Consider the following 22260-nt stretch of genomic DNA (forward strand, 5'->3'; position numbering starts at 1 on the left):
CCTGATTGGCCATCGGCGGTTGGCCCCACCCCGCGGAGCGGGCGGCTCGGGAAGCGCGGGGCGGACCCCGCCAAGATGCAGCGGCGGCTCCTGGTGTCGCCGGGCGGGCGGGGGACAGCGCTGGCCGGAGTCGGGCAGGGGGCGCCCGCCGCGGCACCCGCTCGCTCCTAGCGCCCCGGACCTGCCGGCCGGGCTTGGGCCCTCCTTGCCGCCGTCCCGTCCGCCGTCCCCGCCCCTCCACCCTTTGTGCAGCCGCCGCCCGGTGCCCCGGGCTCTGCAGGACCCCAGCCGGGCCAGACCGCGGCAGCGAGCCAGCCCCCTGTGGGCGCCAGGCCGACGGCCGATGGCGAGGGGGCGCGGCGCGGGCGGGGGCACTGCAGCCCGAGTCCGCGACGCGGGAGGCTCGGCCCGCCTCCGCCGCATTGTCCCGGGCCCCGCGCCCCGGCCCTGAGCCGCGCCGCCGCAGCGCCCAATTGCAGCCCGCCGCCTGCGGGGCCATGCGGAGGGCCGCCAGGATGGAGGACTTCACCGCAGAGGAAGAGGAGCCCTGGTACGACCAGCAGGACCTGGAGCAGGGTGAGCAAAGGGGGCAGGAAAGCGGGGTGCGCCCCGCGACCCCTGTCCGCTTCTCCATTGTTGGGCGGTATCACCCCGGGGCGGGCTGGGCTGCACCCGGCGTGCCGGACTGAGAGAGGAGATGCGTCTGGAGAATGGGGACGTGGAGAGAGGGGGCGCTGCCCGGGAAGACCCGAACCAAACACGTGAAGACCTGCAAAACTGGGGGGAGCGGTCTTCCTCTTTGCCCGAACAACAGGGGCATACTTCAGCCAGTTCGCCCACCCCGTCTTAGAGGCAGGAACTGCCCAGGCGCCCCGGGTATTGTTGGGGGGGTCTGAGAGTACTGGCTGGAAGTCTTTGGAGGTCAGGAGGTGGCTCCTTGGTTGTTTTGCTGAGAGGGGTTTTGGGGGGCCGAGGGGGGAGGAAATTATCCCCATTCCAAATCCAGCAGCACACTTCCCTGCCAGGATTCCTGAGCTCCTAGAAAGTTTCCCCAACTCCCTTCCCCTCTACCCAGGGAGGTGATGGGGGTGCCGGCACCTTGCCGATGGAGAAGCGGAGGCTACTAGGAGTCCAATCTGCCTTCCAGAGGGAGGAGTCCCCTGGTCCTTCCTCTGCTGGCCTTCTCCCAAATGGCTCAAGGTTTGGAGGGGATCAGATTTGGGAATTCTGAGCAGTGCCCCAGATCAGAGCCTGAGTAAACAGGGAGTCACTTTCCCCTCTCTCCCATCTGAGGGCAGAGAGGGCGACTGGAAAGGGGTTGATGAGGTGGCCGAGGTGACGTCACTCCAAGTAGGGGGTGGGGCTGTTAGAACAGGAAGGAGGAGGAGGCCTAAGAGGGTCGGGGCCAGGGCCTGCTGGAGTGAGATCAAACCCAACCTCTCCTCCCAAGAAAAGTGCCTCATTCTTGGATGGTCAGAATTGGAGGCGCTAGGAAACATGTTCTAGAAGTGACCACAGTCACCCAGCAAGCCTGGTGGGTGTGGACACAGTCTGGTTCAGTGTGTGCGGACACCCTCTGCTCTGGGTCTCCATCCATGGGGCCCAGACGCCTGCCTTTGCCCTCATGTGAGGCATCTAGCCAGGTCCTGGAGCCTTTGTTTTCCGGCCCTGACCCACATCCCCACGTGGCCACATTTGCTGGTAGATGAGGCGCTGCCCTTGTGTTCAGGACCGTGGGTTAATCAGAGCCGCTGCGGGACCAGTGTAGGACGGGGGGTGGGGTGGGGGTGCTGGGCTGGACCGCACCTCTGTGTCCTAGAGGCTACCCTCAGCCTCCCTGCCTGGAGTGAAATGCCCCGTCCTGGCTGCAACAACCCCCTTCCCCATCCTGGGCAGCTACCCCCAAAACCTCACATTACACAAACACATATCAGGCTCCACTTAAATGTCAGACACTATCCTGGGAGCTGGGAGTAGTCCCAGCCCTGGCCTCCTGGGTGCACCTGAGTAGGTGGAGTTGGGCTTGGAACTGAGTGGGAGTGACAGGATGCGGTGAGAGGGCTTCATGGAAGAGGCGGGCCTAGAAGGAAAGATTGGAAGCTGAGTGACTGGGAAGATGGCCTCTTCGGAGGCAGATGCTGATGTTGTTGCTGTCTCGTTTCATTCCCGCACCCCTAAAGGAGTCTCTGGCACTGCGCCCGGCCCAGATGTGGGAGGAAGGAGCTAGGGAGTAGGGGTGGGAGATGTGCTGCATCCCGAGAGGGAGAGAGATGTCGAGATTCCAGCTGGGCCGGGCAGCCATGCTTTGGGTCTGGGGTCGGGAATGGGCCCCACAGGCCCCTGCTTTTCTGGCCTTACTGGTCTGCAGCAGTCAGCCTTGCCTCGTAGCCTGAGTAGCAGGCAGAGCCCAGGAACGAGGAGGGAAACCAGAAATGAGACAGTCTCAGAAGACACTGGAGCTTTCCACCAGAAGCCAAACGTCTGCTTGCCGTAGGCCAGGTGCTGTGCTGAGCCTGGGACGTGATCTCCACCCTCGCAGTCTCCACAGTCCGGCAGAGGAGGCAGAAATGGGATCAGAGTAGCACCTGTGACGAAGCGACAGGGGTTCTGCAGCAGTGAGCCCCTGCGGACAGTGAGAACAGAAGTGAGGGCCTTCGGCTGTGAGACACGTAAAGGCTTACACACCCCTCCGAGCTGTAGGGTGAAGAGGGCCCTCCCGCCCCGCCCCGGCAGAGGAAGCAGGCCAGCAGTCTAAGTGGAGGGGGTGCCTGTACCGAGGCACAGAGCCATGCGAAAAGACCACGCATGACTGCAAAGTAGGAATTATCTGGAGTGCCAGGGTGGGAGTCAGAGGAAGTCCCAGGCACAGCTGCTGCGGCACCCCATGGGGACCGGCACGGAAGGCTGGATGGTGGGGTGAACGCGGACCAAAGGCCAGACACGTGGGGGATCGGGTGCCTGTTCCTTCCCCCTTCCCCACACCCGCTCCCCAAATTCTCTCCCGCCCAGCTGCCCCCCTCTGAGTGTCCCAAGACATGGTTTTTCTCAGCTAGCCCCAACTCCCCTGAGGACGGGCCCCAACTTTACTTTCAGATGCTTGGCCATCAAGCTCCTGGTTGACTTTGATGCTGCTCCGTCCCAGTGGAGGCAGGCATCTGGGACAAACAGGGTCCTCCTTTCTCACTGTGTTCCCTCTGCCCACTGTCACGAGCACCAGTAAAAATAGAAAAAACCATTAATTATTAAGCACTGGCACTCTCTCTCTGCCTGCCTCCCTCCCCCACCTTGGACAAGGTGTGGCCGGCCCTGTGGGTACCTCTTTCCAGGCTGAGAGATGACTGCTGAGTCACAGAATTGAGGTCCTGGGCTCCTGACCTTGAGTCTCAGCCTCAGGGGAGAACTCTGACATGGCGAGGGGAGGGAGGTGACTGGACCCCAATTCTGCGCACCCAGGGTTCCTGACGTTGGTGCCCCGGAGGTTGTGAACAGGACCCTTGCAGCCCTGCCAGGTGGTAGCTGGCCTCCTTCTGCCCCCTTTGTCTTTGTCTTTTCTTCCCTATGTCTGTCCTCTGTCCTTTCCCTACCTCTCTTCTCTGGAGTCTAGGGGGTTCCACCCTGACCCCAACCAGGAGGGGCAGTAGGATTTCAGGATTTCTCTTCAAAGACATCCCCTGGCTCCCAGCCATTCTCTCTAGGGCTCTGGGGCATTGCTGCTGGGCGACACCTCTGCTGGCATTCAGAGGGCAAAACTGCTGCAGCCCACTGCAGGAGACCCCAGAAAATGCTGGGGTCCAGGCAGAGGAGATGCCAGTTCAGACTCAGTACCTTCCCTGGCCTGGTCCAGTGTAACCATTAATCTGGCTGTGACAGGCTGTTCATTACTCCAGATTCCACTTCTGGCTTAGCCAGCTCTCCCGTCCGCCCACTCCCAAGACTCCCTCCCCCTCTGGTCCAGAGGGAGCTGCACCCTCCCCGAAGCCAAAGCCGTGCCCAGCCCTCATCTAGCTGGTGTCCTTTCCCCAGCACTTGGCTCTACTCAGCTCCCTGCCCTGCAGCTTCTAGACTTCTCTCAAGATCCCTCCTGGCAGCTCGGACCAGCTTAGCTTGCATTTGTGATCCCATTTCCCTGAGACAGTCTCTGGGATTCTCCCCAAGCCGCTTCTATTGTGTTCCCTTCCTGCATCTCGCATCTCGGAATCGCTAAGCGGCCCGGGTCACATTCGCTGCCTTCAATATCCCCGGTTTACAGTATGACTTGCAGTATGACAGCTGCCCCAGCCCAACCCACTGGCAGTAGGAACACACACACAGCTCAGATGCTCACCTGGAAGGAAGAGCATAAAGTGCAGTTGTTCTTGGCCTTTCCTCACTCTGCCTCTGACCTTGGACTCAAGGTTAAGTTTCAGGGCCTTCATGCAGGCCACCCACAGAGCCTGTCCTCCCACGCCAGTGCAGGAGGCAGCATCCCTAGCAGTGGCCTCGTCACAGACGACCTGACAGTTCCCAAGGGTAAAAAAAAAGTTAGCGTGACCGTCTGTTCTTTTTCACGTATACATGAATTACTTGATAGCTTTGTGGATGAGCCAAATGTCCGCCATCCCATTACAGGGAGCAGGAAGCTGGCATGCCTCCCTCGTCACGAACTAGGGGTGGTCTTGCTGAATTTCCACCAAGCACACAACCTAAGTTGATCTGACCTCCTCTTTGAGACCACAATCTGATCCTAGGCTTCCCTTAGACATATATTTATATATTTAAATATAAATAATAATATATTTACAAACATTAAAATTTTTTTTCTTTTTTAAATTTTTATTGGCGTATAGTTGATTGACAATGTTGTGTTAGTTTCTGCTCTGCAACAAAGTGAATCAGTTATACATGTGCATATATCTACTCTTTTTTAGATTCTTTTCCCATATAGGTCATTACAGAGTATTGCATAGAGTTCCCTGTGCTATACGGTAGGTACTTATTAGTTATCTATTTTATATATTACCCTTTGCTTCTAAAAGGAGTTAGGCCTATGTATGGGGAAATATCCACCCCAAATGTCTAGGTACCCTCGACCAACTTCAGACCCACTGAGAGAATTTTTAGGGATGCCAGCACCTGCCATTCCCTTCTAACCCCTCCCCTTCCCCACGATACAGCCCCCTAAAGACAGGCCAGGTTCCCTCCCGACCTCTCTGATAGGTGTTCATTTACCTTTGGCTGGGATTGGGGAGAGGAGGTTCCGGTCCCACAGGGTACAAGAATCGGGGCTACTGGGGGAAGAGGTTGGTTTTGCTTCCCAGGGAAAGGAGAAGGTTTTGGAGAGGGGCGTGTGTCACTAGGACCAAATGGTACCCAACTGGGGTGAGGAGATGTGAATTCTGCTTCCAATGTGGCTATAACCCAGGTAATGAAACCTCGGGTTTCATTCTTTCCTCTTCAACCTGTCATCCATAGAATAAGGAGGTTGGGCCAGAGCTTTTTTTTTAATATTTATTTTTATTGCACCATTTTTTACTTTCCTGTTTTCTCTCTCTCTTTTTTTTTTTTTAAATATATTTATTTATTGGCTGCGTTGGGTCTTCGTTGCTGCACGCAAGCTTTCTCCAGTTGCAAGCGGGGGCTACTCTTTGTTGCGGTGCGCGGGCTTCTCATTGTGTTGGCTTCTCTTGCTGCGGAACACAGGCTCTAGGTGCGCAGGCTTCAGTAGTTGTGGCATGTGGGCTCGGTAGTTGTGGCTCGCTGACTCTAGAGCGCAGGCTCAGTAGTTGTGGCACGTGGACTTAGTTGCTCCGGGGCATGTGGGATCTTCCCAGTCAAGGGATCGAACCCGTGTCCCCTGCATTGGCAGGCGGATTAACCACTGTGCCACCCGGGGAGTCCTGGGCCAAAGAGCCCTGAAGCCATGTCCAGTTCTAACACCCAGCAAGCCCTTCTGCCCCTCCCCCTCTCAGTAAGCTCCAGCCGCCCTTCCAAACCCAACTCCAAGGCTGCTCATTGCCTGAGATTCCCACTGTCCCCTGCGTGAACTCTCCTTTACCTATCATCCCAGGGCACTTTGCCCCTATGTCTGCTGATGCTCTTATCACATTCCACTCACTCATTCTTTCAGAAAAGATTTCTTATTCACCTGCTCTATGCCAGGTATTGTTCTAGGTCCTGGGAATATCAGTGACCGAAACAGGCAGGATCCCTGCCCTGTAAGCTTACGATTTAGTCAAGGGAGACGAACAAGATAAGGGTCCAAACTGTTTGGTAAATTGGTGGTGATATGAGCTCAGCAGAAAAATGAAGCAGGGAGGGAGTGGGGCGTGGGGGAGGGTGCAGTTTTGAGGTCAGTGAGGTCAATGTCTGAGGAAGGCCTCCTGGAGAAGGTGACATTAAAGGCAGAGAGGGGTGAGCCCTGGGAGTGTCTGGGGAGAGGACATTCCAGGCAGAAGTGACAGCCAATGCACAGGCTTAGCTTGTGGCTTACATCCCCTTCCAGGCCTGGAGTCTCCCCAGGGGTGGCCCCTGGGTCCTGGTTCTCTCAGGGTCCCCAGAGGCCCAGCCCAGAATGAGTGCTCAGAACAGGAATGGCGGGGGTCCTCCAACTTCATTCTCAGCTGCTCATATCCTCCCCCCCCGCCCCCTCCCCCCCCAAGACTTGCACTTAGCTGCGGAGCTGGGGAAGACGCTGCTGGAGAGGAACAAGGAGCTGGAGCAGTCTCTGCAGCAGATGTACTCCACCAACGAGGAGCAAGTGCAGGAGATTGAGGTGAGGGGCCACACGGGCCCTGCACAGGCTCCGCCACCCATCAAGGACCTGTTGGCCCGTGTGTACCTTTGTGCAGCTTAGGAAAAGGTGCCCTCTTAGCGGGCCCAGGCTTGGCCCAACAGCCTTGTGCAGTTCACAACCTGCACAACTGTCCCAGGCAGCCCTATTGCACCACCATCTTGACACCTCCCTCTGCTGCAGACGAATACCCCAAAGCAAACCTGTTCCTAGAAGTGGGAGGAGGGCCCAGGCGGAGACATTTTCCCCAACCCAGTTCTGAAAGGTTACTCACCCACCCCCACCCCCAGTACCTGACCAAACAGCTGGACACGCTGCGGCACGTAAATGATCAGCACGCCAAAGTGTACGAACAGCTGGACCTGGCGGCCCGAGACCTGGAGCTGACCAACCAGAAGCTGGTGCTGGAGAGTAAGGCTGCCCAGCAGAAGATCCATGGGTGAGGGCCGGGTGGAGGGCTGGGAGCCGGGGGCTGGGGATGGCCAAGGAGAGGCCCAGGGCTGGGTGTACATGTGTGCCTATTGACCAGTGGGTGTGACTCAGTCTCCTTCTTTCAGAAGCCCCGGTCTGGGAACCCGGGATGGTAGTGAGTTTGTCCTTGTCGATTTGGGCTGGCTTAACATTCAGGACACAAACCTTCTTTAAGCACGAGCTACACACCAGGCTCTGTTTTAGGCACTGGGGAATACAGTGATGGGGATGCAAAGACACTGTCCCGCCCTCTGGGAGGGAAGGCAGACACGTAAATATTTTATTGCAAAATATTTTATTTTATAGGGTGATAAGTGATTAGATGGGTGTACAAGGAACCGAGGAGACACGGAGGAGAAATGGTCAGCTCGGCCTGGTCACCTCGGGAGGTGGGGGAAAAGAGTGGGTCCTTGGGCGTACGTACAAGGAGTTCCCTGTCTGACCTCAACACCGGGCAGCATGGCTCAAGGTCACCTGTTTGTCCCCTACCCCCAAGTCCCCCTAGGGCTGCAGTGAGGAGGGCTGGCCCCGTCCCCTTAAAGTCCCTCCCATGCGTGTGTCCCCCACCCCATCCCCAGGCTGACAGAGACCATCGAGCGCCTGCAGACCCAGGTGGAGGAGCTGCAGGCCCAGGTGGAGCAGCTGCGGGACCTGGAGCAACTGCGAGTGCGGCGGGAGAAGCGAGAGCGCCGGCGCACCATCCACACCTTCCCCTGCCTCAAGGAGCTGTGCGCCAGCCCCCGGTAGGTGAGGGTAGGTGAGGTGGACCCTGGACCGTGTCTCCGAGTGCCCGGGGCTGCCAACCACGGCAGGGAAGGGCGGGGAGGCGCCCTGCAGCAGGTGGGAAGGAGAGCTGCCGCATTGTCCAGGCTATTGGAGGGGCTGCTCCCGTTGCTACGACAGTCAGCAGCTGGCTCCTGTGAGCACTGGCCGTGTGCCCACCGCTCTGCTAAGTGATTTAATTCTCACGGCAGTACCTTAAGGTGTGATTTATCGTCCCCACTACTCAGAGGAGGAAATTGAAACTCCGAGATCATGTGTCTTATCCAAGGTCACCTGTTTGTTTAGTAAGCCAGAATTCTCACCCAGGAGGGGTTAACAACTCTACCTTTCAGTTCTCATTAAGTCTTTTGAGTAGGACGACTCCCTAATGTAAGAATACTGTACACACGGTGTATTTAGTGGGTGTTTCAATAAAGGTCCTGGCAAGAGACAGATAGCCTCCGCCCAGAGTAACTGAGCAGTGCTTAATAAAGAGGTGTGGGCAAGGTGCGGGGAAACCAGGGGGACACCAGCACCCTGGGGTTGCAGTAGCAAGGAGCTGTTACCATCCTGAGGCCTGAAGGGACCAGGAGAAGGGAGGTTACTGGAACCTAGAAGGCAGGGAGAGCGCTGTCTGGCCTGCAGTAACCAGGGAAGGAGCCCAGGGGAAGACATTCCCTGTGACCTCCCTCTGCCCCCATCCCCCTGGCCCTCCTGCCAGTGCCTCCCATTGGCTGAACCCAAGAGAGAGCCAGGAAACCTGGTGGAAGCTAAGGGCAACCTCCCAGGGCAGAGAACAGGGGTAGAAAGGCTGAGAGCGACTCTAGGTGGGGCAGCCTATCCAACCCCGTCGGGGAGAGAGATGCGGCTGGGCTCCCGGGGCCTTGGCCGTGCCCACCGCCCTCTGCCCACCTGCCCCTGCTCCCTCCCAGGTGTGAGGATGCCTTCCGCCTGCACAGTTCCTCCCTGGAGCTGGGCCCGCGGCCGCTGGAGCAGGAGAACGAGCGGCTGCAGACCTTGGTGGGAGTGCTGCGCTCCCAGGTGAGCCAGGAGCGGCAGCGCCAGCAGCGGGCTGAGCACGAGTACGCGGTGGTGCTGCAGGAGTACTCAGAGCTGGAGCGGCGGCTGTGCGAGATGGAGGGCTGCCGCCTCCGTGTGCAGGAGCTGGAGGCCGAGTTGCTGGAGCTGCAGCAGATGAAGCAGGCGAAGACCTACCTGCTGGGCCGGGAGGACCACCTGGCCGAGGCCCTGCTGGCGCCCCTCACCCAGGCGCCTGAAGCCGACGACCCCCAGCCGGGCAGCGGGGACGACTCGGGCACCCAGGACGGGGTCTCCTCTCCGGCCGCGTCCCCGGGCCACACCGTGCGCAAGAGCTGCAGCGACACGGCACTCAACGCCATCGTGGCCAAAGACCCGGCCGGCCGGCACGTGGGCAACCTCACGCTGCACGCCAACAGCGTGCGCAAGCGGGGCATGTCCATCCTGCGCGAGGTGGATGAGCAGTACCACGCGCTGCTGGAGAAGTACGAGGAGCTGCTGAGCAAGTGCCGGCAGCACGGGGCGGGGGTGCGGCACGCGGGCGTGCAGACCTCGCGGCCCATCTCCCGGGACAGCTCGTGGAAGGACCTGCGGGGCAGCGAGGAGGGCCAGGGGGAGGCCAAGGTGGGCGAGAAGAGCCTGAGCCAGCACGTGGAGGCCGTGGACAAGCGGCTGGAGCAGAGCCAGCCTGAGTACAAGGCGCTCTTCAAGGAGATCTTCTCCAGGATCCAGAAGACCAAGGCCGACATCAACGCCACCAAAGTCAAGACGCACAGCGGCAAGTGAAGGTTCCCCGGCCAGTGGCCTCCCCCAGGATCAGGCCGTGGGGTCCCTCTCACCTGGGCTGTGCAGCCTCTGGTGAGAGAGGGAGCCCTTTAGCAGCAATACACCCCAGAGGGAGGCTGCTCTCTGACCCAGGGAGCATGCGGGGGACACCCGTTCCCTGCTGACGGGGGAGGCGGTCAACACCTCTTGCCTCCCAGGACCCTCCACCACCCCGCGCCAGCCCAAAGGCACAGCCGAGAGTCTGCAAGCCAAATGTCCCCACTGCCCGCTCTCCCAGCCCCCACTCCCCGCTCTCCCAGCCCCCACTCCCCGCTCTCCCAGCCCCCACTCCCCGCTCTCCCAGACCCGACTCCCTGACCCTGGGCCTTGCTCTCAGATTTGTAGCCAGGCTTCTGAAAGCCATTCTGGACCAGTTGGCTTTCTTTTTTCAAAGTTCCATTATTTTTATTTTTTTGAGAGTTTTTTTTGCAAGGCAGGGTCTCCCTGACCCCTCGCCACAACTGAAAACACTTGAAGGGGGACCCCAGAGCCAGCTGTTGCAGGTTCCAGGGGTCTCCTGGACCATCCACTGCTTCTCCAGCTGTGACACACTGTTATTCCCTTAGCACCAGCTGTCCCACCTCGAGGGTCCTGACCAGGTCAGAGACAGCCCCTGCCATGCAGAGCAGAAAGCCTGAGCCAGGCCCGAGTGGCCTGACTCCAGCCCTGGTGAGGGCGGGCTTCTCCCTGGAGATCCTCAGCCCACTGCAGATCTGTAGCCAATCAACTCAGAGCCAGCCTCCCCGGGTTCCAGCCCTGGAAATGCCTTCTGGGTATCAAGCCTTCCAGGGGTCTGGGCAGTGGGAGCCCCCTATCTCTGCATGCCTCCTCTGACTCACCGAGCTTGGCCTCTGCCTGTCCCCATCTCAGGGACCATGATGTGTCTCATTCACTCCCCTGCTCCCCCCAGGCCCACCCCACCGCAGGTCATGCCTGCCACCCCCAGAATGTCCTGGATGTGTGCCACCAGCCCATGGTCCCAGCGTCCTCCCCTGGCCCCCTTTACTGGGGCCTGCCCAAGAGTCTCACCCCACACTGGGAAATGGGACCAGATGGGGAACATGTCTCCTCCTTCCCATACAATGCCTGCTTTTGAGGACCCAGCTGGGTCAGGGGTTTAGTCTTTTGTTAAGGCTTCAGAAGGTCCAGCTTCAGCTAAGAGCTTCAGCTAAGAGATGCCCAGGTCCCCCGTTTGCCCTGAGAAATTCTTCAGGCCTCCCAGTTCCTTCTTCCTGAGACCCTAGAAATCAGAGGAGCCATACAACGCAGTGGAAGTCAGTAGCCCCGGCCTCTGTGCTGGGAGCCCAGTGGGGAACCTTCATGCCTTACTTGTTTCTAAGGGGTAAAGGGGTTTTCTTAACAAGCCTGCCCAACCCCCCTGGAGGCGCCACCCTGCTTTCCAGGCGGCACTGTGATGAGAGTTGTCAGCTGGTCCTTCCATTCACACATCTTGGAACCTTTGGTCCGTTGGAGCTGGGCAGCTCCCAGCCATCCGTGTGTCTCCGGCACCTAGGGTGGAGGGGGTGGGGTGGGATGGGACGGGTGGGGGAAGGGCTTCTGCCTGTTTGCTCCCCGGTTCTGTAGCTGCTGACCAGCGTCATCTTCGAAGTATACATGAGAGAAATATATTTACAAATGCTTTATTCTCTTCTTTAATAAAAAACGCACCAGTAATCTAAAGCCAGAAATGGAGCCATGGTCCTGTCTCTGCATCTCATACACCCGCCTCCCATCACACAGCTATCTATGGGGGGGAGGGGCACAGCCTGAGCTTCACCACCCCCGTGATTGGCAGCCAAACAGCTCTAAGTAGCAGGCGCTTGGAAGTTTCCATATTTGTTGAGTACCAGCTAGGCCGGTCACGTGGCCTTGCAGGGTACCCCGTGGGGTGGACCCTCCTTGCTGTACTGATTTTGAAATCCCTCCTCCCAACCCACACCTGCTTTGTGGTTCACCAGCTTTGTTGCTCTGCGGCATGTGGGATCTTCCAGGACCAGGGCTCGAACCCGTGTCCCCTGCATTGGCAGGCGGATTCTTAACCACTGTGCCAACAGGGAAGCCTTCCTTTGCCTTTTGAATCACCCTGGCCTTCAGCAACCTCATGAGGCAGCGGTAAAATCTCTGTTTTACTGATAGGGATCCTGAGGCTTAGAGGTTAAGTTAGTCATTCAAAATCACATAGAGGGGCTTCCCTGGTGGCGCAGTGGTTGAGAGTCCGCCTGCCGATGCAGGGGACATGGGTTCGTGCCCCGGTCCGGGAAGATCCCACGTGCCGCGGAGCGGCTGGGCCCGGGAGCCATGACCGCTGAGCCTGCGCGTCCGGAGCCTGTGCACTGCAACGGGAGAGGCCACAGCAGTGAGAGGCCCGCGTACCGAAAAAAAAAAAAATCACATAGAAATAGTCGAACCCAGACCTGATCAATCCCATTGTGTGATACTGCATGTTCCCTACCTCCACGTAATGTTGAGTTTTAAGAGCTAGTCTGACCTAGGGCACTCCAGAAAAGAAGAAAGGAAAATCCTGTGGACCCCCTCTACATGGGGGTGGTACCCCAACTCACAGCTATAGAGAAGGCCTGGTGACTGCAAGCTCCTCAGCTACCAGAAATGGCTTGATGATCCTTTATCTTTTCTTCCCCTCTTCTCGCCCCTATGTGTGTCCCCTTCCTGAAGCACCCATTCAACCTATGGAGAACCAGAGAAGGGAAGAAGGTTGGCCTCAGCCTTCAGTGCCCCTTTTAAGGGAACAGGTGGCACCTCTCAGGACTGTTTCTCCCAGAAGGGCCTCTGTGCTGGATGGTTCTTGGCAGCAGCAGGTGAAAGGAGCTTGCCAGCTGCTCCTCTATCCACCACAGGGTAGCTTGTTCCATTCTCTCCTCTACCCCCTCCTCTCCCAGAATCCAGGCCACCAGATGGCCTGAGCAGGCTGTTTATTTGGGGCCATGGAAACCTACAGCTTCCTTTTCCTATCACTCTGGGTCAGGCGCAGAGCTGGAGCCCAGCCTCAGAGCAGTGATGCCATGGGATGGTGGTTTTATTCGTAATCCCTGAGCCGTCAACCTGGGCAAGTCCCTGGCTTTGCTCCCCTGAGCAGCTTTTTCCAGTCACCATGGAGATGCCTCTGTTCCCTCTGAGGTCATGGGATTAAGTCAGACAGGGAGGGTCCCAGGAGACTCCCTTTAAAGCCTAGAGCCCCCAAAGCGCATGTCAATTGCCATTCCCTTCCTAGTCTGGGTTTGCAAAGCCAGTGCTTGGGAAGTATTGTTTTCCCTCCTAAAGAATTTGCCTTTATCCATGAGGCTAAGATGGTAAAGCCCTGACTTGATGACGATCTCCTATTCCAAACAGCCGCATTCCCAGGGACATGTTTTTCTAGATAATTGTGCTTTTCCTAAAAATAGAACCCGCCATTAAGAAATAACCACTAGTATTACTAATAATCACTAACATTTATTGAGCTGTTTTCGTTTACCACACTGCCTCTCGACAAAGCAACTTAGCTAACATTTACCTGTTTCCAAACACTGCTTGCTCTATTTTAAACCTTTCTCAGAGTTAGAACTTCTCAGTTTTCAAGTTCATTTTTTAACAGTCCGGTAAAAAGGGCTCTGCTTAGGCTGTCTGTGGCTGTCTGAATCTCTACCTACTTCCCCATCCTCCCCTCATCTCCTGGCTTGGAGAGACTGCCATCAAGCTCCACAAAGCAGGCGGCTGGGGCGGGTGTCCACTGTCTAAAGTATTTCTTTCTCTACCTGCCCGCCTCTCCTCCATCCTGGTATTTGTCCTGCAGAGCCTTCACACAGGTGCTCAGCAGGGATTTGCTTTTAGGCTGCCTTGCGAATGAGCCTGAAGTTACTAAAGCTCAGCTCTGGCGGAACTCAACTTTCAAAACACCTTCCCAAAGGATCCCTTTTAACAATATTTATTGAGTACCCATGACGTGCCAGCTTCTGGGTACTGGGGATCCAGCAATGAGCCAGTGCCCTCCTGGAGGTGATTACATTCCGGCTGGGAGACAGGCAACAGACACAAAAATAAGATTGAGCGATGTGAAAAAAAAAGTGGCAAAGAGTAAAGGGGATGGAGATGAACCTGGGCATGCTTCGTTGATGCTGTGAGATTTGGGGGAACATAGGTCCAGGAAGGCACAGACCGAAAGGAAGAAAAGTGGTGTTTCTGGGGGACACGGCATCCGGGGGTTCTTTTCACCAGGAGGCTCCCTTGAGAGCTCGCTGTCTGGCCAACGTCTTCCCCATCGCAGCAGATGCCCTCAAAGCACCAACCAGGCCTCCTGAAGGCGGCCGACCAGAAGCCTCTAATAAGCTCCGCGCGAGAGCAACGCCAGAAGCTCTGCTCGCTTCCTCCCCATGGCAGGCGCTAAAGGTCTAGCGGAACCAAAGTCTCGAGGGAAGAGCGAGCCCACGGACCGCGGAAGAAAACGCCCACCGGAAGCGGCCCCGAGACCCGAACATGGCGGCCGTACGGTGGCTACGCTGGGGCCTGAACCGAGCCGAATCCTGGCTGCTCCCGCGGCCCGCGCGCTGCCCCCACCGGACTCTGAACAAACAGGTAGAGGGTACCGAATTCCAGAGCATCTACAGTCTGGACAAGCTCTACCCCAAATCGCGGGGCTCGGACACCGCCTGGAGGGTTCCGGTGAGCCGGGAGGGCCGGACGGAAGGGGCGTTTCCTGGACTCTTGCTGGGTGACGTCGGGCAGCCGGGGCCCCATTGGCCGGGCGTGCTGCTAATCCAAGAGACGGACGCGCTCAAACATGGCGGTCGCCGCGGGAGGAGGCTGGTTGCCCGAGCAACCGGGGGACGGGGGCGGCTGGGCGGTTGGCGGCCTCCCGTGTGGCTCGAGGTGTGCCGGCGCCGGGAGAGCATGCTGGCTATGCTTCTTACAAGACCACCAGCTTTTCCGCATTCATTCCCCGTCCCTCAGGCCCAAATTCTCGTCCCAAGGGAAAAGTGCCGTCCACAGAGGACAATTAAGGCAGGAAGCTGCCAAGTAGCTCCCTTTTGGAGCCTTTTAGCAAGTGACGTGGTCCTTAGCCTCTAGTAACCCCAGCACGCCTGACGAAACAGAGGTTCTGGTTCGTTGCCTCAGGATACCTTTATTGACAGTCCGCTGTGTGCAGGCGCTGTATCAGGGCCCGGAGCGGGAGAGTTTGGACCCACCCAGTTCTATGGAGTTTCCACCTACAGGATTGGAAGAGAGCGTTCATTCATTTATTCATTCATTCACTCACTTAACAAACTTCAGTTGAAAGCATGGTGTATACACGATGCTAGGCATGGGGACAGAGTAGTGAACAAAACACAAAAATCCTAATGCTAGTGGAGCTTATCTGCTTAATGGAGGGAGACAGGCAATGAAGAAAATCAGTAACATAGAGTATGTGATAAGTACTTCGGAGAAAATAAAGTCCGGAAGGGAGAAGGAGTGCTAAGGTAGGGGGTGGGGTTACAATTGTAAGTAGGCTGGTCCGAGGAGGCCTCTGAGAAGGTGATGCTTGAGTAAAGACTCGGGAGAAACAAGGCAGCAGGGAGCCGTGAGAAAAGCAGGGAGAGAAGCATCCCTGCGGAGGGAACAGCAGGCACCACCCCCCTCAAGGCAGTAGCATGTTCCGCTGGTTCAAGGAACAGCAAGCAGGCCAGTGTGGCTGAGCAGAGGGCTCAGATATGAAGCTGAAGGGGAGAAGGCTGTGGGGAGGCCTTTGTATAGGGCTTACAGGGCTTTAGTTTTGCCCTGAATGTGATGGAGGCAGAAGAGCGGAATGATCCAACTTAGTTTTACAAAAATCACTGTTCTAGAGAAGAGGTTGCAGAATGGCAAGAACAGGAAGACCAGTGAGGAGATTGCAATATTATAGGCAAGAGATGATAAGCGGGGTGGAAGCAATAGGAGTCATGAGAATTGGTCAGGTTCTAGATAAATTTTGAAGGGAAAGCCTACCGGATTTGCTAATGGATTTTCCCTGAGAAGTGAGATTAAAAGAGGAATTGAGGTCTAGGGCCTTGAGTAATGGAAGGATTGTGTTGCCATTAATGGAGACGACAGAACGGTAATAGCATTCGTTTGTCTGTTCATACATTCAACAAAAAGTTTCTCGTGCACCTACTGTGTCAGACACTGTTTCAAGCGTTGCAGATACCACCACGATAAAACAGAGTTCCCACTTCATGGAGTTTATGTTCTAGTGGAAGGAGCAGACAGTAGACAAATGGGGAAAACATACCAGAGAGCGAGAAGTAATGGATAGACCAGAGTGTTTTGATGTGATAGCCAGAGAGCTACTTCAGGTTGTTAGGAAGGGAGGTCTTCTGTGAGGAGGTTTGAGGCATCTGTTAGACTCGAGAGAGGAGACCTCGAATAGCAGTTGGTTTTACCTCAAGAAAGAGGTTTGAGTTTGAGCCAAAAGGTTGGGAGTCATCAACAAAGTTGTTTTTTTTGTTTTAATTTGGTGGCGCCCAGCTTGTGGAATTTTAGTTCCCGCACCAGGAATCGAATCAGGGGCCCCAGCAGTGAAAGCACTGAGTCCTAACCACTGGACCGCCAGGGAATTCCCAAAGGTGGTATTTTCAAAGGAGATGGATGGAATGTTCTAGGGAAAGAGAGAAGAGGAAGGATTTCAGGACATTTCAAGAGTTTTTAAAGGTTGCAAAGAGCAAGCAAAGGAGAGTGAGAAAGTCACGGGGAGGTGAGAGGAAACTGGAGAGGCCGGCTCAGAAGGAGGGAAGAGCGAGCTTCAAGGAGGACGCAGCCCAGGGTCTCCACGATGCAGAGGTTGAGTAGGCTGAGATTTCACCCCCAGATAATTCTAAGATGAAAAGGGATGAAGGGACTTCCCTGGCGGTCCAGTGGTTAAGACTCCAAGCTTCCAGTGCAGGGCACGCGGGTTTGATCCCTGGTGGGGGAACTAAGATCCCACATGCGGTGCAGCGGGGGGGTAGGGGTGGGGCCCGGGGCCCCCCTCCCCCCGCAAAAACGGGGTGGTGGGTGATGAACGCAGCCAGAGTGGGGGCAGATGAAGACACTTTGAGCTTGGGGGCACAGAAGAGCCTCAGAGTGGGTAGTGTTTGCACTGGGCCTGTGGATGCGAGGATTTGAGGCTTCGGAAGAACAACTCGGGGGAGACGTGAAGGTGAGAGGTCCTGGGGTGAGTAGGTCAGCTTGACACAAACCCTCAAGGCAGATGTGCTAGTCACTGTTGAAGGCAGACAGCCTCACATGCGAGCTTCCCGGGGTCTGGGGAGGAACAGGGGACCCATGGTTTGTTGCTCCAGGTTGGCAGAGGGTGTTCCTTTTGGAGTCTGCCTGATGTACATGTACTGTGGCACCTTCCCTCCCCTGGGCGCTGGTAGTTCCCGACACTAGCTAAGTGGAGTCAGGGGGCAGCAGCAGGGAAGGCTGGAGAAGTCAGTTCTGTTTCCCTGGAGGAGTGTTTCTGAGGCAGTACCTCTGGAGTCTGGGGAAGATGTTTCTGTCATCCTGATACGATTTTGCTGGAGACCTGAAAAGAGTTGTATTACATTCATGTCGTGGCTTTACATCATTTCTGCTTTGTTGCCCTGGAACAGTTAGGAGTCGCCCAGTAGGTAATGTTTATTTGACACCGTATATGTTACATTACAGGATGATGCAGAGCAAGCCAACTACGACATTCCTATAGGTGAGTAGTTTGGGCTGATAAAAAAATCGGTCATTTCCTCTACCCCTCACACATTCCTTCCAGGTCTCTCCAAACCAATGAAAGTAAAGAAACTGTCTGGGGTTACAAAAGCAGAGTCCTTTCAGCATTGTTGAGAATAGAAAGGAAAAAAAAAAGTGATGAGGCAGCCACTCCGGAGTGCTGTGCAGTGCCCAGCACGAACAGAGAGCTCCTGATGGTCTTGTGACGTGGAACAGTCTTTACGATAGATGAATTGATTGTTATTTGAAAAAAGTAAGGTACGGAAGCATCTGTATAGTGAGCTACCATTTGTGTTTCACTTACATATATCTGAAAGACACACTTCTGGATGTACACGTAGATCTGCGAGGATGTGAAGGACCCTGGACACAGGGACTGCCGTGGGGAGGGGAGGGGAAAGGACAAACCGGGAACTTGGTGGCTGGGGAGCAGGAGTGGGGACTTCTCCCTGTAAACCATTTGCATAACTTCATAATTTTGTGCCCATCAAGCCTAAGGCGTGGCCTGTAAAGGAACAAGCAAAACCCTCCTGAGGTTCAGAGAGTTTCTGGCGCGCAGACAGCGAGAGGAGAGCAGCCAGAGGCGCCGGCGCCCGGTGGCCCGTGCTCAGGGCGACCCTGAAACAGGGAGGCCAGGCGACCACGGTCTACAGCAGAGGAGCCGGCGTCCTACGCTGCTCAGGGTGACCCTGAAACAGGGAGGCCAGGCGACCACGGTCTACAGCAGAGGAGCCGGCGTCCTGCGCTGCTCAGGGTGACCCTGAAACAGGGAGGCCAGGCAACCACGGTCTACAGCAGAGGAGCCGGCGTCCTGCGCTGCTCAGGGTGACCCTGAAACAGGGAGGCCAGGCAACCACGGTCTACAGCAGAGGAGCCGGCGTCCTGCGCTGCTCAGGGTGACCCTGAAACAGGGAAGCCAGGCGACCACGGTCTACAGCAGAGGAGCCGGCGTCCTGCGCTGCTCAGCAGTTTGAGGCCCGCAGCTGTGCCCTGAGGCAGGAGGAGGCCGAGACCCAGAGAGAAGGGAGGCTGTCTCCTGACAGCCTCGGGGGGACGGGCAGGCAGATGGCCCAGTGGCCGCTCCTCAGCTGCCTCTGCTCGTGTTCTCTGAGAGGGGCCCAGGTCTCCCCGTGCCTGGCTGGCCTGTACGGATGCAGACAAGGCCACCAGCCCCGGGGTAGAACCGCCCGCCTCTCCCCCCGCGGAACCACACGTATTCCTCACCTGTTCAGAAAAATGAGTTCATTTGATTTGTCAAAGGGCCTCTCAGAAGCCATCTGGCGAGGTCACCGCTGCCCGCTGAGGCCGGCCCTCCACCACCACGGGGTCGCATTCCTCGCCCCCCAAAGCCCCTGCAGCTCACCACCCAGTCTTCTGGAACTTTTCCGCTGCTCTGCCTTCCCGGCTTCCCTCAGATACTACAAGGCTGCTTTTCATGAATTACAAAAATAGAAGGAAGAAACCTCATTTTACAGATCCAAAACAGACCAACCAAGACCCAGAGAAGCGGTGGGAGTTTGTGGAGGTCACAAAGTCAGTCAGTGATGAGCTGGTGTTAGAAGACGGGGCTCCCAGCTCCAAATGGAGCGCTCATTCACCCAGCAGGTGTTTTCATCCACTGACCGTGACCGAGGCCCAGGGGTGCACGCGCAACTCACGAGGAATGAGAGCCACCTCCCCTCTGGGGAGTCCACATCCACTGCATTTCAGAATAGAACATTAAACTCAGTTTGTCCCTTAGCTTGAGCTTTTGAAAGAGTCCTTGCTTTATTTATTATTATTATTTATTTTTTGCGGCACGCGGGCCTCTCACTGTTGTGGCCTCTCCCGTCGTTGCGGAGCGCAGGCTCAGCGGCCATGGCTCACGGGCCCAGCCGCTCCGCGGCATGTGGGATCTTCCCCGACCGGGGCACGAACCCGCGTCCCCTGCATCGGCAGGCGGACTCTCAACCACTGCGCCACCAGGGAAGCCCTGTTTTTTTTTAATAAGGCTTTTTGTGTGTGTGTGGCTGCTTTGGGTTTTTGTTGCTGCGCGCAGACTTTCTCTAGCCACAGCGAGCGGGCTACTCTTTGTTGCGGTGCGCAGTGATGTGGTGGCTTCTCCTGTTGCGGAGCACGGGCTGTAGGTGCGCGGGCTTCAGTAGTTGTGGCACACAGGCTCAGCAGTTGTGGTGCACAGGCTTAGTTGCTCCACGGCATGTGGTTTCTTCCCGGACCAGGACTCGAATCCGTGTCCCTTGCATTGGCAGGCGGATTCTTAACCACTGAGCCACTAGGGAAGCCCAAGAGTCCTTGCCTTAAAACAAACTAACAGCAAAAAACAAGGGCAGTCAGATCTAGTGGAACATACTAGACCAGAAGCAGACAACCTGGGTTGTAATTTCACCTCCTCTGCTCTCTCTGTGGCCTTGGGAGACCCTTGATTTTAGTTTTGACATCTGTAACTAATCTCTGACTTTACTGATCTGAACGATACGTCATTGAAAGAGAGACGAATAGGGATACTGATGTTGATGGTAAATTAGCAGTTTGCATGTTTTGCCCTGTGATAATATTTTGTTGGTGTGTGTTCTGTTTTTCAGATCGCTTGACAATATCTTATTGTCGGAGTAGTGGTCCTGGGGGCCAGAATGTTAACAAAGGTACAACGGTGCCTTGTTTTCTTTCACTTTAAAGCTTTTCTGAGAGACGGACTTGAGGACTTCTGTGTTTACATTCATGTGGCAGTAAAGAGATTTTTTTTTTCAGAAACTTAAATACCGCCCATTTATATAATAACCCTCTTTATTCTTCTGAATGTGGTCTGATTCTCAGACTCTCAGTTGTGGGTTGCTAGGACTAGGACTGGCTTGGGAGTCTAAGCAAAGGGAAGTCACAGTGTGAGCTGGCAGCCGGCTCCAAGAGCAGGTTTCCTTCGTTCTCCTGGACCCGCTCCCTGCTCCTGCGCCCCCCCCCCACAGTCTTTTCAGAGCCCAGTACATTGTAAGACTGCTCCTCCGCACCCCCCACGTTCTTTTCAGAACCCAGTACATTGTAAGAGGAAGAAAGCACTAGGCGTTTTGTTCCTGGAAGTTTATTTGTGTCTGGATGTGCCTCACTATCTTTGCAGGCTCATTCCATAGCCCAGTTTGTATCCCCGAGTTCACACAGGGTAGAAACAGCCCCGGGTGGGTGTCTCACCTCCCTGTGGTTCAGAATCCGGTGGTCACCAGCCACCCGGCGCTGAGCCTGCCCGAGCGTCTCAGTGACCCGCGCCCCCTCCCTCTATTTACAGTAAATTCCAAGGCTGAAGTCAGGTTCCACCTGGCCAGCGCCGAGTGGATTGCAGAGCCTGTACGGCAGAAGATGGCGGTCACGGTAACCACGGGCCCCGTGACCACGGGCCCCTTCCTTTCTCTTTAACCCTCAGTCACTTTTAGGCCTTTACTCTGTAGAACTCTGGTTTTGCCTTTGTTCTCCGCAGCACAAAAATAAGATCAACAGGGCAGGAGAGTTGATCCTTACCTCTGAATGCAGCCGCTATCAGTTCCGAAATCTGGCAGATTGCCTACAGAAAATTCGAGACATGATTACTGAGGCCAGCCAGCCAGCCAAGGAGCCATCCAGAGAAGATGCTGCACTTCAGAAAATCAGGTACCGGAAACTTCCCTGAGCTTCTGCAAACCAATTCGTGTGGACAAGGGGCTACACAGGGAAGAAAGGAGGCACGGTGAAGCCCACGACCTGCCAGCAGGCAGGTGGACAAGCTCCGGGAATGGGAGAGACTCGGACCCGGAGTGGAGGCTTCTGGGCCGGCGCTTGCTGCTTCGGCTGCTCTGCTTCCCGCTCAGCTGCCAGCTCCTCTCACCACTTCGATAACCACTGATTGGGCATCTGGGCATAATTGTGTTTTTCTTTGTTTTCAGGATAGAAAACATGAATCGGGAAAGGCTGAGAAAAAAGAGAATAAATTCTGCCATAAAGACCAGCAGGAGGGTAGATGTGGACTGAAATCATCCCCTCGAGCTGGCAAAGACCCTCTTTAGGGCCTCCAGGCAGCTGCCACCGAGGGAGCTTTAACACCATCAGGAGACGCGTGTGTTGTTTGTTGTCAGTGCTTGTCTGTAACATTGGAACCATCTCAGGAATGTTCATCTGGAATGAGGGTTGTAGGCAGTGGTTGCAGAGGTCTTTACAGGCAATTACCATGTTGTCAAACCTCTATTATCCATTTAATATATTAATTGCAATAAAGTTCTAAACTCAGTGGGCTTCCGCTTCTCAGAATGCTTCAGAACAGAATTCCTCCCTTTTCTCTCAGTTTAAATCTGCCTAATAATTATTGGCTGATTGTACAGCCCCGGGGGAGCACAGAGGGATGAGCCCTTTGGGAACACGGGGCAGAAGGGCTGAGACAGGTGCGTGGGCATCGGAACTGGGCCTGGAGACAGGGCTAGAATATTAATCAGTCGAGAGCCGGGAGGACATGCCAGTTGAAGGGAACAGTGTGAATAAAGGAGACCAGAGAAAAGGCTGGGGTGGAGGAGACGATGAGGAATCCATCTGAATGGGGAATTTGTCCAGGTCGTTGTGAGAGGTGAGTCTGGAGAGGGAGATAGAAGTTCAAGGTGCAGGGTCTCGGGTTCAAATTGAGGAATTTAGATTTTTTTTCTTTTTTTTAATTTTATTTATTTTTGGCTGTGTTGGGTCTTCGTTTCAGT

The 22260-nt window shown here is 55.9% G+C and overlaps 2 protein-coding genes across 3 annotated transcripts; both read left to right on the forward strand.

Moving 5' to 3' along the window:
• Positions 1-497: 497 nt before the first annotated feature.
• Positions 498-11523, forward strand: CDR2L (cerebellar degeneration related protein 2 like; the record flags this gene model as incomplete). Its single annotated transcript, XM_082678868.1, has 5 exons — positions 498-576; positions 6639-6751; positions 7060-7208; positions 7819-7983; positions 8935-11523. The coding sequence occupies 5 exons, from the start codon at positions 498-500 to the stop codon at positions 9824-9826; spliced, it is 1398 nt and encodes a 465-aa protein (XP_082534994.1). The 3' UTR covers positions 9827-11523.
• Positions 11524-14176: 2653 nt separating this feature from the next.
• On the forward strand, positions 14177-21821 carry MRPL58 (mitochondrial ribosomal protein L58). Of its 2 annotated transcripts, none has more exons than XM_082679908.1 (6): positions 14177-14434; positions 17504-17540; positions 20143-20202; positions 20835-20917; positions 21024-21193; positions 21466-21821. In XM_082679908.1, exons 1-6 carry the CDS (start codon positions 14336-14338, stop codon positions 21548-21550), a joined length of 534 nt encoding a protein of 177 aa, XP_082536034.1. In that variant the 5' UTR covers positions 14177-14335; the 3' UTR covers positions 21551-21821. The 2 variants fall into 2 exon arrangements, with proteins under 2 accessions (XP_082536034.1, XP_082536033.1); XM_082679907.1 differs by having other exon boundaries at positions 14177-14521; positions 21466-21820.
• Positions 21822-22260: the final 439 nt, after the last annotated feature.

The sequence above is a fragment of the Grampus griseus genome (genome assembly GCF_964374135.1).
Source record: "Grampus griseus genome assembly, chromosome: 20".
Classification (NCBI taxonomy): domain Eukaryota; kingdom Metazoa; phylum Chordata; class Mammalia; order Artiodactyla; family Delphinidae; genus Grampus; species Grampus griseus.